Source organism: Manis javanica, chromosome 2 (assembly GCF_040802235.1).
Source record: "Manis javanica isolate MJ-LG chromosome 2, MJ_LKY, whole genome shotgun sequence".
In the NCBI taxonomy this organism is placed as follows: Eukaryota; Metazoa; Chordata; class Mammalia; order Pholidota; family Manidae; genus Manis; species Manis javanica.
In genome coordinates, this window is record NC_133157.1 from 35,087,246 (window position 1) to 35,099,989 (window position 12,744).

The 12,744-nt window shown below is 49.5% G+C and overlaps 2 protein-coding genes across 3 annotated transcripts in view; one reads left to right on the forward strand and one right to left on the reverse strand.

The window, feature by feature from the left end:
* TLN1 (talin 1) overlaps positions 1-7,749 on the forward strand; it is a 30,735-nt gene extending 22,986 nt beyond the window's left edge. For both annotated transcript variants that reach the window (XM_017676000.3, XM_017676143.3), the window contains 17 exons: positions 78-227; positions 334-435; positions 515-634; positions 1,374-1,520; positions 1,697-1,863; positions 1,974-2,157; positions 2,245-2,370; positions 2,470-2,586; positions 4,723-4,908; positions 5,046-5,153; positions 5,660-5,765; positions 5,965-6,089; positions 6,195-6,320; positions 6,445-6,507; positions 6,620-6,802; positions 6,942-7,070; positions 7,194-7,749. In XM_017676000.3, the coding sequence (XP_017531489.2) occupies positions 78-227; positions 334-435; positions 515-634; positions 1,374-1,520; positions 1,697-1,863; positions 1,974-2,157; positions 2,245-2,370; positions 2,470-2,586; positions 4,723-4,908; positions 5,046-5,153; positions 5,660-5,765; positions 5,965-6,089; positions 6,195-6,320; positions 6,445-6,507; positions 6,620-6,802; positions 6,942-7,070; positions 7,194-7,319 (2,265 nt within the window). In that variant the 3' untranslated portion in view covers positions 7,320-7,749. The remainder of the gene's footprint in view (positions 1-77; positions 228-333; positions 436-514; positions 635-1,373; positions 1,521-1,696; positions 1,864-1,973; positions 2,158-2,244; positions 2,371-2,469; positions 2,587-4,722; positions 4,909-5,045; positions 5,154-5,659; positions 5,766-5,964; positions 6,090-6,194; positions 6,321-6,444; positions 6,508-6,619; positions 6,803-6,941; positions 7,071-7,193) is intronic.
* CREB3 (cAMP responsive element binding protein 3) overlaps positions 1-12,744 on the reverse strand; it is a 49,402-nt gene that overhangs the window by 27,145 nt on the left and 9,513 nt on the right. The window lies entirely within an intron of this gene.

Here is a 12,744-nt window from a genome sequence, read left to right on the forward strand (position 1 = left end):
AGGGGCTGCTACTCGTAAGAGGGTTGGAGAAGCCAGAATGATAGGACCTCCTCCACTCACTCACTCTTGCCCCACAGCAAGCAGCTCACACCCAGGAAGCCCTGGAGGAGGCCATGCAAATGATGACAGAGGCTGTAGAGGACCTAACGACAACCCTCAATGAGGCAGCCAGTGCTGCCGGGGTTGTTGGTGGCATGGTGGACTCCATCACCCAGGCCATCAACCAGGTCAGAGTTGGGGGGTGCCTGTGGACAGATGCCACCCTAGGCTGGGGTCCCTGAGCACAGTGTCAGACCTTGACGCTCTTTCCATGCTCCCATCTTCTCCCCTTAGTTAGACGAAGGGCCAATGGGTGAGCCAGAAGGTTCTTTTGTGGATTACCAGACAACTATGGTGCGGACAGCCAAGGCCATTGCTGTCACCGTTCAGGAGATGGTGAGTTTGGGAAAGTGTAACAGGACTGCCCTTGGAGTGCTGAGTTTGGATATAACTTTACTTCTTCCATTGTCACCAGGTAACCAAGTCAAACACCAGCCCTGAGGAGCTGGGCCCTCTCGCTAACCAGCTGACCAGTGAGTATGGCCGTCTGGCCTTGCAGGCCAAGCCTGCAGCTGTGGCTGCTGAGAATGAAGAGGTAAGCTCAGAGGCAGCTGTGGTCTCCCCTCCGCCCCTCGCAGATAATCCATGCTCTGTCTCTTGTCCCCACGGTGTCAACCTCTGGGCTGCCCCACCCTCATCGGTCTAGTCTCTCATGGGAAGGGAAACACCCTCAGGGCCACTCCACTGAAGAGTGCTCAGGACTCTGTGGAGACGGGATCAAAGCCTCCAGTCACAGGGCTGAAGGAGACAGCCCAGGATTTCCCGTCTGTCACTGTCGGCTCTGCCACCTGTCCTCCACCAGGCCTGTGGCTGCTTGTCTGCTATCCTACAAGTCTGTATTCCCTTCTTACTTTCTCCTAGTCACAGACCCATGAAGTTCACCTTCCCTAAGCTCCTGGCTTTCCAAGAAAGCAAATACTGGATCTTGGGCTTATTAATCCCAAACCCCTGTACTACTACATATAGGCCAAGTGGTACTCTGTGGCCTTCTGGTTCCCATGCCCCAGCATAGAGTGCTGCCCGCCTCCCTCACTATGCTGAACAGAATCATCACCAGTTGATGCCTATGTGCTACTATTTTCCAAGTGTAGGAGGTGACCTTGACCTCCTGCCTGAAGAAGAGAACAGGAAAGTCTACCCACTGGGCATTTTTCTCACAACCCCTCTAGTCTGTGGTACATGTTTTTTTAGGTCCTTAATGACTCCTCCAAGCGTAGTGGCGGAACTCTGAGTGCCTCTTGTGAAACCCATCTCCCTCTTCCACTTGCTCACAGATAGGCGCCCACATCAAGCACCGGGTACAGGAGCTGGGCCACGGCTGTGCTGCTCTGGTCACCAAAGCAGGTGCTCTGCAGTGCAGCCCCAGCGATGCCTACACCAAGAAGGAGCTCCTCGAGTGTGCCCGGAGAGTATCTGAGAAGGTGACTGTGCTTATTTATCCCTGCGGACTGGGGCACTGGCCCCCTCCAGCCCTGCAGCCTTTCCCCACCTCCTCCTACCTTCCCAGCCCTGTCCTCTGTCCCTCCTCCCAGGCAGCGGGGGCCTCTCCTTTTCACGAGGCACCTACCATAGTCACCAGGTGACCCTCCTCCCCCAGGTCTCCCACGTGCTGGCTGCACTGCAGGCAGGGAATCGTGGCACGCAGGCCTGCATCACAGCAGCCAGTGCCGTGTCTGGCATCATTGCTGACCTTGACACCACCATCATGTTCGCTACTGCCGGCACGCTCAATCGCGAGGGTGCTGACACTTTCGCTGACCACCGGTGAGGAGGGAATGGGCCTCACAGAGGCAGGGTGGGCTGGGACCAAAAAAGCAGAGTCCGGAGGAGTTGGGGGAAGCCTGTGGGGAGCTAACCAGACTGGGCACCCCCAGGGAGGGCATTCTGAAGACTGCAAAGGTGCTGGTGGAGGACACCAAGGTCCTGGTGCAGAATGCAGCTGGGAGCCAGGAGAAGCTGGCCCATGCTGCCCAGTCCTCTGTGGCAACCATCACCCGCCTCGCTGACGTGGTCAAGCTAGGGGCAGCCAGCCTGGGAGCCGAAGACCCTGAGACCCAGGTATCCACCTGGCACTCCTAGTTCTGGCCAGAACTTCTGGTTCCCCCTTTTCCTCCCACAGATCAGAGCCTCTGCTCTCCCACACAGGTGGTGCTGATCAATGCAGTGAAAGATGTGGCCAAGGCCTTGGGAGACCTCATCAGTGCAACAAAGGCTGCAGCTGGCAAAGTTGGGGATGACCCTGCTGTGTGGCAGCTCAAGAACTCTGCCAAGGTTGGAGGAAATGAGAACATCAGGAGAGGGAGCAGACCCCAGTGCCTTTCCTCCTGTCCCTTAAAGTGATCCCCTCCCTAACTCCTCTGATGTTCCCAGGTGATGGTGACCAATGTGACATCATTGCTCAAGACTGTGAAAGCTGTGGAAGACGAGGCCACCAAAGGCACACGGGCCCTGGAGGCAACCACAGAACATATACGGCAGGAACTTGCGGTAAGCACGAGTTGGCATCGGGAACTTGGTCACAGAGCTCATGAGAGGTGGTGAACCTGTACCTCAGATAGATTCACAGAAATGGCACAGTCACACCCATTCTTCTTGCTCATTGCCAGACTTCTCAGGTGAGCTACACTGGTGTCCCTCCCCTCCTCACTGGTTTACTGCTTAGAATTTGGCATCTACTTTCTGTCACCCTCTCCTGCGGTCATCAGTGGCCTTTCAGTCACCACAGTCAGTGGCCGCTTCTTGGCTTTCATCTTTTTCAAACATTTCCAAGTCATTTGACCCTTCCGAACAAGACTCTCTTTGAAATTCTTTCTTCCTTTGGCCTTCCTGACCCTGGCTTTTCTCTCACTTCTCAACATCTTTTCTGTAGTTCTCACTGAATCACCTTCAACCTCGTAAATGTAAGGGCCTTCACAGAGTGGTACAAATTGCCTTTCCTCTGTCCTTCTCTTCAGCAAGTTGAAATACTTCTGTTACTGGTCTCTAACAATTTGACTTCCAATTCTGAGTCTAGTTATTTTCCACTGCCTGTCTGGCATTGCCACGGAGGTACAGTGCCTCCCACCAGCTGTTCTTCCTGATAAGCTCATTCCCATTCATGATGGAAACCACATCCTGGCTGTGGCTAGGTCCTTCCAACTGCCCTCCTCATCCTCTCCCTTTGCCCCTCACTGTGACTCAGCTGTGCTAGCTTTCTGCCTGGTCTCCCTGCCTTAATCTGTCACCTCTTTCGAATTCCTAAATTCACCTTTCTGATACTCTGTTTTCACCTCTCCTCAGAGATGTCCAAACTGAAACTCTAACTTTCTGTCTCCCAAACCTGATTATTCCCGTATCTTTCCCATCTCAGGAAATGGCATCTTTTAGTGACTTAGTTTCTAAAGCCAGAAACTCAGGTTTATCATCTTTCTCTCATTCCCCACATCTAAGCCCATCAGCAAGCCTTGTTAGTGATCTGGCCAGCTAGATCTCATGTTCTTTGCCACCATGACCTCATCCAAACCATCATCAGTCCTCAGCTATATATATGCAACAGGCTCTAAGTGATCTCCCTTCTTCTTCCACATTCACTCCCTCCAGTCCACTCTACACAGTAGCCAGAATAATCTTTAAAAACATAAATTAGACTATGCCACTTCTCTGCTTAAAACCTTTTTGTGACTGCCCTGGCATCTGTGGTAAAACCTCCAGTCTTCACCATCACCTTCCAGACCCCATGGTCTCTGCCAGCTTCCCGTGTCATCTTAGCCTGCTTTTTCTCTCTGCCCCATCCCACCCCACACCATCAGTCCTTGCCTGCTGCTGGCCCTTGCACTTATTTTGCTCCAGCTTTTTTAACCTTTGGCTCCCTCCAATCCTTCAGGCTTTGGTGGTCTACCCAGAGAAGCTTTCCCTGACCACCTGTCTGAAAAAGGACCTTGTTTTTATTTCTCATCACAGCACGCTCTTTATTTCCTTCACAGCCCAGATCGCAGTCTAATTTTTCTACTTGTTTACTTATTTGTCTGTACCCAAACTAGAATGTAAGCTCATGAGAACAAGGACTTTGTCTACCTTTCTGCTCTGCATCCCTAGCACCTCCCACGGGATCTACCACCTAGCTGATGTTTCATAACTTTGGATGAGCACATACATCAAAATATGTTTATAACTTTTACCTATTCTATAAAATTCTAAGTTTCTTGGCCTGATATTCAAAGCCCCAACAGTCTTTTCTTCACCATATCTATATTCTAGAACATTTCTTGATATTCTCCCACTTGACATTCTGGTTATTCATGCCCTACCATTTACCTAAAATGCCCTCCTATTAGCTGTATCTCTTAGGACCCACCTCTGCCACTCACTCCTCAAGGCTTCTCTGTAGTTTAGGAATGAAAACCCAGCTCAAAGGTACTTCCTTAATTTCAAGTGTACTCTCCCTACCACTTCAGTCAGAAATGATAACCAGCTGCCTTTTATGAGCTGTGAATGTGGGAACTTCCCCCAAGGACTTGACCACAATAAGCACTCACTGAATGCTTGTTGGTGAACACGTGGATGAATGAGCCAAATCCTGTGAGAGCTACATTGGCTTACAGTCTCACCCACTGTAAAACTTTTCTTCTTCTTCTACCCCAACAGGTCTTCTGTTCTCCAGAGCCACCTGCCAAGACCTCTACCCCAGAAGATTTCATTCGAATGACCAAGGGCATCACCATGGCAACAGCCAAGGCTGTCGCTGCTGGAAACTCCTGTCGCCAGGAGGACGTCATCGCCACAGCTAATCTGAGTCGCCGTGCTATTGCAGATATGCTCCGGGCTTGCAAGGTAGAAATCCCAGTTGTGAGGCAGAGGTTTGAGGCAGTGAGGCAGCTTTAGGCAGAACAGGGTAGGGGAGAAAGTGCAGGGGCTTGCGGGGCCTGAGCTCTTTGGGATCCTAACACTAACAGTACTCTGTGGGATAGGAAGCAGCCTACCACCCAGAGGTGGCCCCTGATGTGCGGCTCCGAGCACTGCACTATGGCCGCGAATGTGCCAATGGCTACCTGGAACTGCTGGACCATGTGCTACTGGTAAGACCGGAGTTGTCTGCTGCTCACACCAGCATCCCTAGATACATGGTCCTCTTTCCGCATGCGTCAAAGCCAGCTCACAAATACTTCGTTCAGGTCTCCCACCCCGCCATCTATTTCCCAAATGTATTCTTGTTTCCAAGCCTCCCTTCCACTGGGGCCCCGCCATTCTCAGCATCTTTGGTTCTTCTACTCACCTCTTCTCTTCATCTTTTTATCTCCTCTCTTCCCACCTGACTCCCTCTTCTCTACCTTCATCATGTCTTTATTCTCCTTCCACCATTCTCCATGCTTCTTGTCAGCCGGTGAGTGACGTACAGCCCACTGTCCTCACATGTGTGCCACATGAGGCCTGAGTGCACTTGGAGGGTGGTGCAGTGTTGAGTGTTGAGGGTGGTGGGGTAGAGTGGGCTCGGGAGGGGACCCAGGGGTGTGTTCTGTCCTGTTTCTTGGGTCAGGGAATATAAGGTCTGATGCTCTCTGCTCCATGCCCCCCTTTTCCCCAGACCCTTCAGAAGCCAAGTCCAGAATTGAAGCAGCAACTGACGGGACACTCAAAGCGTGTGGCTGGTTCAGTCACTGAGCTCATCCAGGCCGCTGAGGCCATGAAGGGTGAGGTGGCAGGGAAGGAAGGGAAACCTTTGTAAGGGGAGAGCTCCATCCACTTCCTGACTGGACTGCACTGAGCTAGCCCCTGTCCATCATTCCCCCAGGGCCAGCGGCCTGGTGGTCCTAACCATGCTGCCATGCTCCTGATCTCATCTCCTCAGTGCTCTGCCTTAGCCCTTTCCTTCCCACCTCATCCCACCAGGAACAGAATGGGTGGACCCAGAGGACCCCACCGTCATTGCTGAGAATGAGCTCCTGGGAGCTGCAGCTGCCATTGAGGCCGCAGCCAAAAAGCTGGAGCAGCTGAAGCCCCGGGCTAAACCCAAGGTCAGTCCTGCTTCCTCCCTCTTTACCCTCCTAATGGTAGCAGGTCCCCGCCTTCAGCCCCCTTTCTGGGCACCTCTCTCTGCAACCTTGGTCTCTTCATTGCAGGAGGCAGACGAGTCCCTCAACTTTGAGGAGCAGATACTGGAAGCTGCCAAGTCCATTGCAGCAGCCACCAGTGCCTTGGTAAAGGCTGCATCTGCTGCCCAGAGGGAATTGGTGGCCCAAGGGAAGGTAAGTACTTAAATGCCCAGAAGTACAGGGACAGCACAGCTTTGTTGTCCACACCCACACTGTACATGGAGGCTGTGGGTAGGAAGAAGACAGGTCTGAGCAGGCCCTCTGCCCTCCTCCACAGGTGGGCGCCATTCCAGCCAATGCACTGGATGATGGGCAGTGGTCCCAGGGCCTTATCTCAGCTGTGAGTATACAACACTTACTAGGTCCCTCTGAGCCGGAAAAGTGGGAAAAGGCTGTAGAGGGAAAGGACTATGGCAAAAGGCATATTTTAATCGAACCTTCCTCCACCTCAGGCCCGGATGGTGGCTGCAGCCACCAACAACCTGTGTGAGGCTGCCAACGCAGCCGTACAAGGCCATGCCAGCCAGGAGAAGCTCATCTCATCAGCCAAGCAGGTAGCAGCCTCCACGGCCCAGCTCCTTGTGGCCTGCAAGGTCAAGGCTGACCAGGACTCTGAGGCAATGAAGCGGCTTCAGGTGAGGAACCCTGACCCATCCCATCGTACTTTGGGCTACACTGCTTTAAACTGTCACCCTCTGTGAGAGAGTTGAGGATTATCTCACGCGGGACCCCACCTGAGTTCCCAACTTCCTGCTGTACCTTCCCTCTGCCCAGGCTGCGGGCAATGCAGTGAAGCGAGCCTCGGATAACCTGGTGAAGGCTGCACAGAAGGCTGCCGCCTTTGAAGACCAAGAGAACGAAACGGTCGTGGTAAAGGAGAAGATGGTTGGGGGCATTGCCCAGGTGAGCTCTGGCGCTCTGAGGGACACACCAGTAGGGCAGTCAGGTAGCCTGTGCCAGCCCCACCTACCCTAAAAACGCCAGTGCACAGAAGCACCAGGCTGAGGCCTGATCTCCCCTCCTCAGATCATCGCCGCACAGGAAGAGATGCTTCGGAAGGAGCGGGAGCTGGAAGAGGCCCGAAAGAAGCTGGCCCAGATCCGGCAGCAGCAGTACAAGTTCCTGCCTTCAGAGCTCCGAGACGAGCCCTAGGGCAGTGCTTCTGGCACAGACCCAGCGGGGACTGAGCCTCTACCAAAGCCCCGCCCAACCCCTGACTCTCCGAAGTGAAGTGCCTGCCAAACGGGCCTGGCCTGCCCGGTCCTGCCCGCACATCTCCTGCCCCTCCCTGACCGACTCCAAGTGCCTTCATGCCCTAGGGGCCCCCAAGTGCCTGCCTCTCCCTAGAGTATAACGCTCTAAGAGTATTATTAACGCTACTGTACCTCAGTTTGAACCTGCCAGGGCCCCAGCCCACTCCACCCTGCCAGCAGCTTCCAGCCAGTCCCACAGCCTCAGCTCTACAACGTTTTTGATACTATCTACCCCCAACCCCCACCTGTCTGGTGGGGGAGCGGGCAGGGAGCCACGGGGTTGTAAGCCCCAACCAGGTCAAGCTTCAATAAAGTTGATTCTGCCTCCAGCTTCTGCCTGGCTTCTTAAGGAGATGGGAGACTTCCCTGGGGCAGCGCTGAGAGAAGGGGACAGAGTTGTCAGCAGCTTCACCTGGCTGAGAACTGGCAAAGGGGGCTGACTACTAGTCTGCCCTGAGGCCCCTCTGTCCTCCCACCGTAGATCCCTAAAACTGGAATGCTGTCATACTCCTGATGTTCCACCTACACCTCCCCAAGTGTCATTTTTCTGTTGCTGGGACAGCAGCCACCACCTCTTTGTGGCTACCAGGGATAACCTGTTCTTCACTGCTCAGAGTAAGTGATCAAATCTAATCCCTGGCCAAACTCAAATCTTCAAAAACAGTTTTGCTAGAAGTAATAAACTACAAGTGCCTGAACCTAAGAGAACTGTGGCCACTGATTTGGTTGAGGAAGCTGAACCCAAAATTCCAATGGGAGGCTGCCTTGGTTAGATTCTACTGGTGACTGGGTGGGAGCACCTTGTCACTGCTCCTGCCTAAAACAGCACTGGCACTGAAAAAGCTTGACCCCATGTGAGACTGTAGTTAGGGGGCAGAGTGCCCCTAGTGGCCAGGCAGATGCCCTGCTAATCTGGTTGTGCAGTGAGTGGGATGGGTGCTGTGTTCCCACTTCCTTCCACATTCACCCACACTTCATGTGCTCAGGTCTGCCAGTGTTCATGCATGATTCTTTAACCCTGTGGCCCAGTATGTTATTTCCTTGTTTCACCCTCCAAGCAGAACATACTACCACCCATTCGCTGCTACTCTGGGCACCTTTCACCTCCTTGAAGCCATGACATCTACTTTCCACCCCACAGAGTAAGTTTAAAGTAGACAGAATTGCTTCATCCTCCCCAGGGCAGCCCATTAGGGAAGGTGCCAACTTCCTACCATCACTCCTGTTACCTGTGATTAATTCATTCAATATTTGCAAAGCCATGCCTATACTAAGCACTGGAAAACAAATGTATTACCACCTCTGACACAATGAACTGGCAACTTCAGTACATAACCACTATGTCCCCCAGCCCAGATTCAATGTCCTAGCACCATGAGTCAAGGAAGACCTTAGAAATCAAATTCCTTCTATAACCTCCCCAACAGGTGGTGGTCCATACTGAATTCCTGCAGCTCTGAACCCAGGACAGCAGCTTACTCCTGCTACCACTACCTTGCCATGTCCTCAGAACAGAGACCAATCACATGTCTCTCAGTAGTGCTGCCCTGGGAAGCCTTCTAGGGAGAGGGTGGAATACCCATTAGACCAGTAGTTCTTAAAATTGGTCCTTAGGCTGCTAGGGGTTCTCAAGATCCTTTCAGGGGATCATAAGGTCAAGATTATTTTTATTATAATACTAATGAAATCACAGCCTTTTAATTAAAAAGCCAAAAGTCACTCCCTTCTAATTACTCTCCTCATTGTTAAAGTTCATTACCTCTTTCTGTGCTGTCCCTTCTAAGATGTCAGAGGTTGCTTTGCAGGACTTTGGAGCCTGCTTCACTCAGAGCAGACCAGTCCAAGCTCACTGAGCCCATTGACACTCACCTAAGCTTGCACAAAAATAGTTCCAGATGACCTAAAGTTACCTCTTCTTCATGACCATATTAAAATATCTGCCTGTAGGACAGGCTTAGCCACCATTTTTGAACACGTATGTAACATGTTAACATGGTAAGCAGGAGCAGAATAGTCCTTCCCAACTCTATTCATTTCACCAGTCCCTGCTAAATATGCATAAGCCTCCTGTATAATTGTGTACCCCATCTGAGGTTGGGGAGACAGATTTTATCCTGCCTCTTGTCACCTTGTTCAGCCACATGACAATAAAACTTTGTTTCTGCAGAAGTGGCTCCTTGGTAATTGGTTTTCCGATGCACATGAGCTAACAGGCCCAACTTAGTTCAGACACTCTTTTTCCACACCAGTATTTGCACTGACAGTGCAAAAGCATTGGTGGGTAAAACTGCCTTAGTGCAAGTCAAGTCAGTGACCCAAACTGTACTGAGTCATATTCTTCACCATCATGCACTAGCAACTTAAGAAATACATGCTAGCTTCACTCAAGAATATTCTTGATGAAGTGGCAAAAAAAATTCTGATTTTATTAAATCTTAAACTTTGAGGACGTCTTTTCAGTATTCTATGTGATGAACAGAGAGTACTTCTGCATACCAAAGTACAATGGTGTCTCAAGGAAAGTACTTAGACAATTCTTTCAGTTGTGAGCTGAACTGAACTAGCTGCTCTTTTCATGGAACACTGTGTATAGGTGAACGAACAACTGACAAACATGGTTATCAGACTTGGGCATCTGGTGGATGTTTTCTCAAAAAAGGAATAATGTGAGTCTGTTACTTCAGGGAAAATTCTGATAGTATTTGTGATACTAATGAAAAAATTTGAGCTTTCAATTTTTAAAAGCCTGTATCTGGAATTTTGAAAGCTTGTATTTGCCACCATGAGCTTTACAGCTTCACAAAACTTAAAACTTAGACTTTTCTGTTGAAACCAATCATGATATTAAGGAATGTGATTTTTTAAATAAAGGATAATGAAATGTGTCACCATTTGGAAGACCTGCAAAGCTCAGTGAACTAATATTTTGCAGATGACCAGTGCATGATGTTACAAAATTATCCTTGAGTAAAAGATCCAACCAAAGTGCAACACAGGCCAATGGATTTTAATGTAACATAGTATGAGAAAGTTATTAATATGGTTTCAGTTTCCACACTGCAACTAGTCCTTAAACTATCATTTGGTCATTTCAATAGATGCTGAAGAAGCATTTGACAAAATTGAGCATCCATTCATGATAAAACCTCAACAAAATGGGTATAAAGAGAACATATCTCAACATAATAAAGGCCGTATATAAGACAAACCCACAGCTAACATCAACTAAGTGGTGAAAAGCTGAAAGTTTTTCCTCTAAGATGAGGAACAAAGCAAGGGTCCCCACTGTCACCACTTCTGTTCAACATAATACTGGAAGTCCTAGCCACGGAAATCAGACAAGAAAAATAAATAAAAGGCATCCAAATTGGAAGAAGTAAAATTGTTACTGTTTACAGATGGCATGATACTATATATAGAAAATCCCAAATACTCCACCAAAAAGTATTAGAATTAATAAATGAATTCAGTAAAGTCACAGGATACAAAATCAGTATACAGAAATATGTTGTGTTTCTACATACAAATAATGAACAGAAAGATAAATTAAGAAATCAATCTAACTTAGAATTACATCAAAAGGAATAAAGTACCTAGGAATAAATTTAACCAAAAGGGGAAAAGATCTGTATACTGAAGACTATAAGACATTGATGAAAGAAACTGAAGAAGACACAAATAAATGGAAAGCTAATCTATGCTCTTGGATAGGAAGAATTAATACTGTTAAAATGGCCATCCTGCACAAAGCCATTTGCATACATATTCAATGCAATCCCTATCAAAATACTAATGGCATATTTCATGAAACTAGAGCAAATAATCCTAAAATTTGTATGGAACCACAAAAGACCCCACATAACCAAGGCAATCTTGAGAAAGAAAAACAAGGCTGGGGGTATCACACTCGATTTCAAACTATACAGCAAACTACAGTAATCAAAACAGTATGGTACTGGCAGAGGAATAGATAACATAGACCAATGGAACAGAATAGACAGCCCAGAAATAAACCCACACCTGTATGGTCAATTAATATATGAAAAAAAGAAGCAAGAATATACAATGGGGAAAAGACCATCTCTTCAATAAATGGGTGTTAGGAAACCTGGACAGCTATAAAAGAATGAACCTGGACCACTGTCTTACACCATACACAAAAATAAACTCAAAATGAATTGAATACCTAAGTACAAAAACTGAATCCAGCCAATCTGAGGAGGCTCAAGATGGTGATGTGCGTAGCGGGGTGGAAATCTCCTCCCAAAACCATATATATTTTTGAAAATACAACAAATACAACTGTGCCTAACAGAGAGACCAGAAGATACAGTACAACAGCCAGACTACATCTATATCTGCGAGAGCTCAGCATCTCACGAAGGGGGTAAGATACGAAGCCGTGACCCAGTGGGGCCCGAACACTACCCCCACCCCAGCTCACAGGCAGGAGGAAAGGAGTCGGAGTGGGGAGGGAGTGGAAACACAGGACTGCTAAATAACCAGCCGTAGTAATCTGCCCCAGGAGCACAGACACACATTGCATGGTGTACTGGATTTGAGAGAAACAGAAAGGTAAAATCCGAGTCAGAGACTGTGAGTAGGTCCCCACAGCAGGCTCCCCTGGGACAAAAGAAAAGCAGGTGCTTTTTGAAAGTCTCAAAGGCACAGAGGCTTAACGGTGATAAGCAGCCTGCCATTCATTCCCCGGGGCTGGCACTGCCCCACCACAGCAGTGGAGCAACTGGAGAGCGGCCCCACCCACAGCAACTGCCCAGTCTCCTCCCAGGGTGCAGCAACCCAGGCCAGACCCAAAGGCTGCCACCCACACTGCCCTGCACAGATAGAGGAAGCCGGGGCAAGGCGCGAAGGGACACCGTTCTCACAGGAGACCACATCTGGTGTACCTGCCACTCTCCGCAGGGCTCTGGGCTACCCTGAGAGCTGCCCCACCCACAGCAGCTCAGGGAATTAATCTGGAGGCTGCTCCTGGTGTGTGCGTAACCAACACAGGCAGCAGAGAAGGGCAAGGCAACCAGCAAGCAGGAAGGGACTTGGTTCTCCCAGCCGACATATGTGCCACCTGCCTACATCCACCTCTATCACCATGAAAAGGCAGAAGAATCTGGTCCAGTCAAGAATCATCACCCAGACAACCCCAGAGAGAGGGCCTGGTGAGATAGATATAACCAATCTTCCTGAAAAAGAATTCAAAATAAAGGTCATAACCATCCTGATGGACCTGCAGAGAAATACGCAAGAGGTAAGGGATGAAGTCAGGAGGGAGATTACAGAAATGAAACAATCAATAGAAGGTCTTAAGA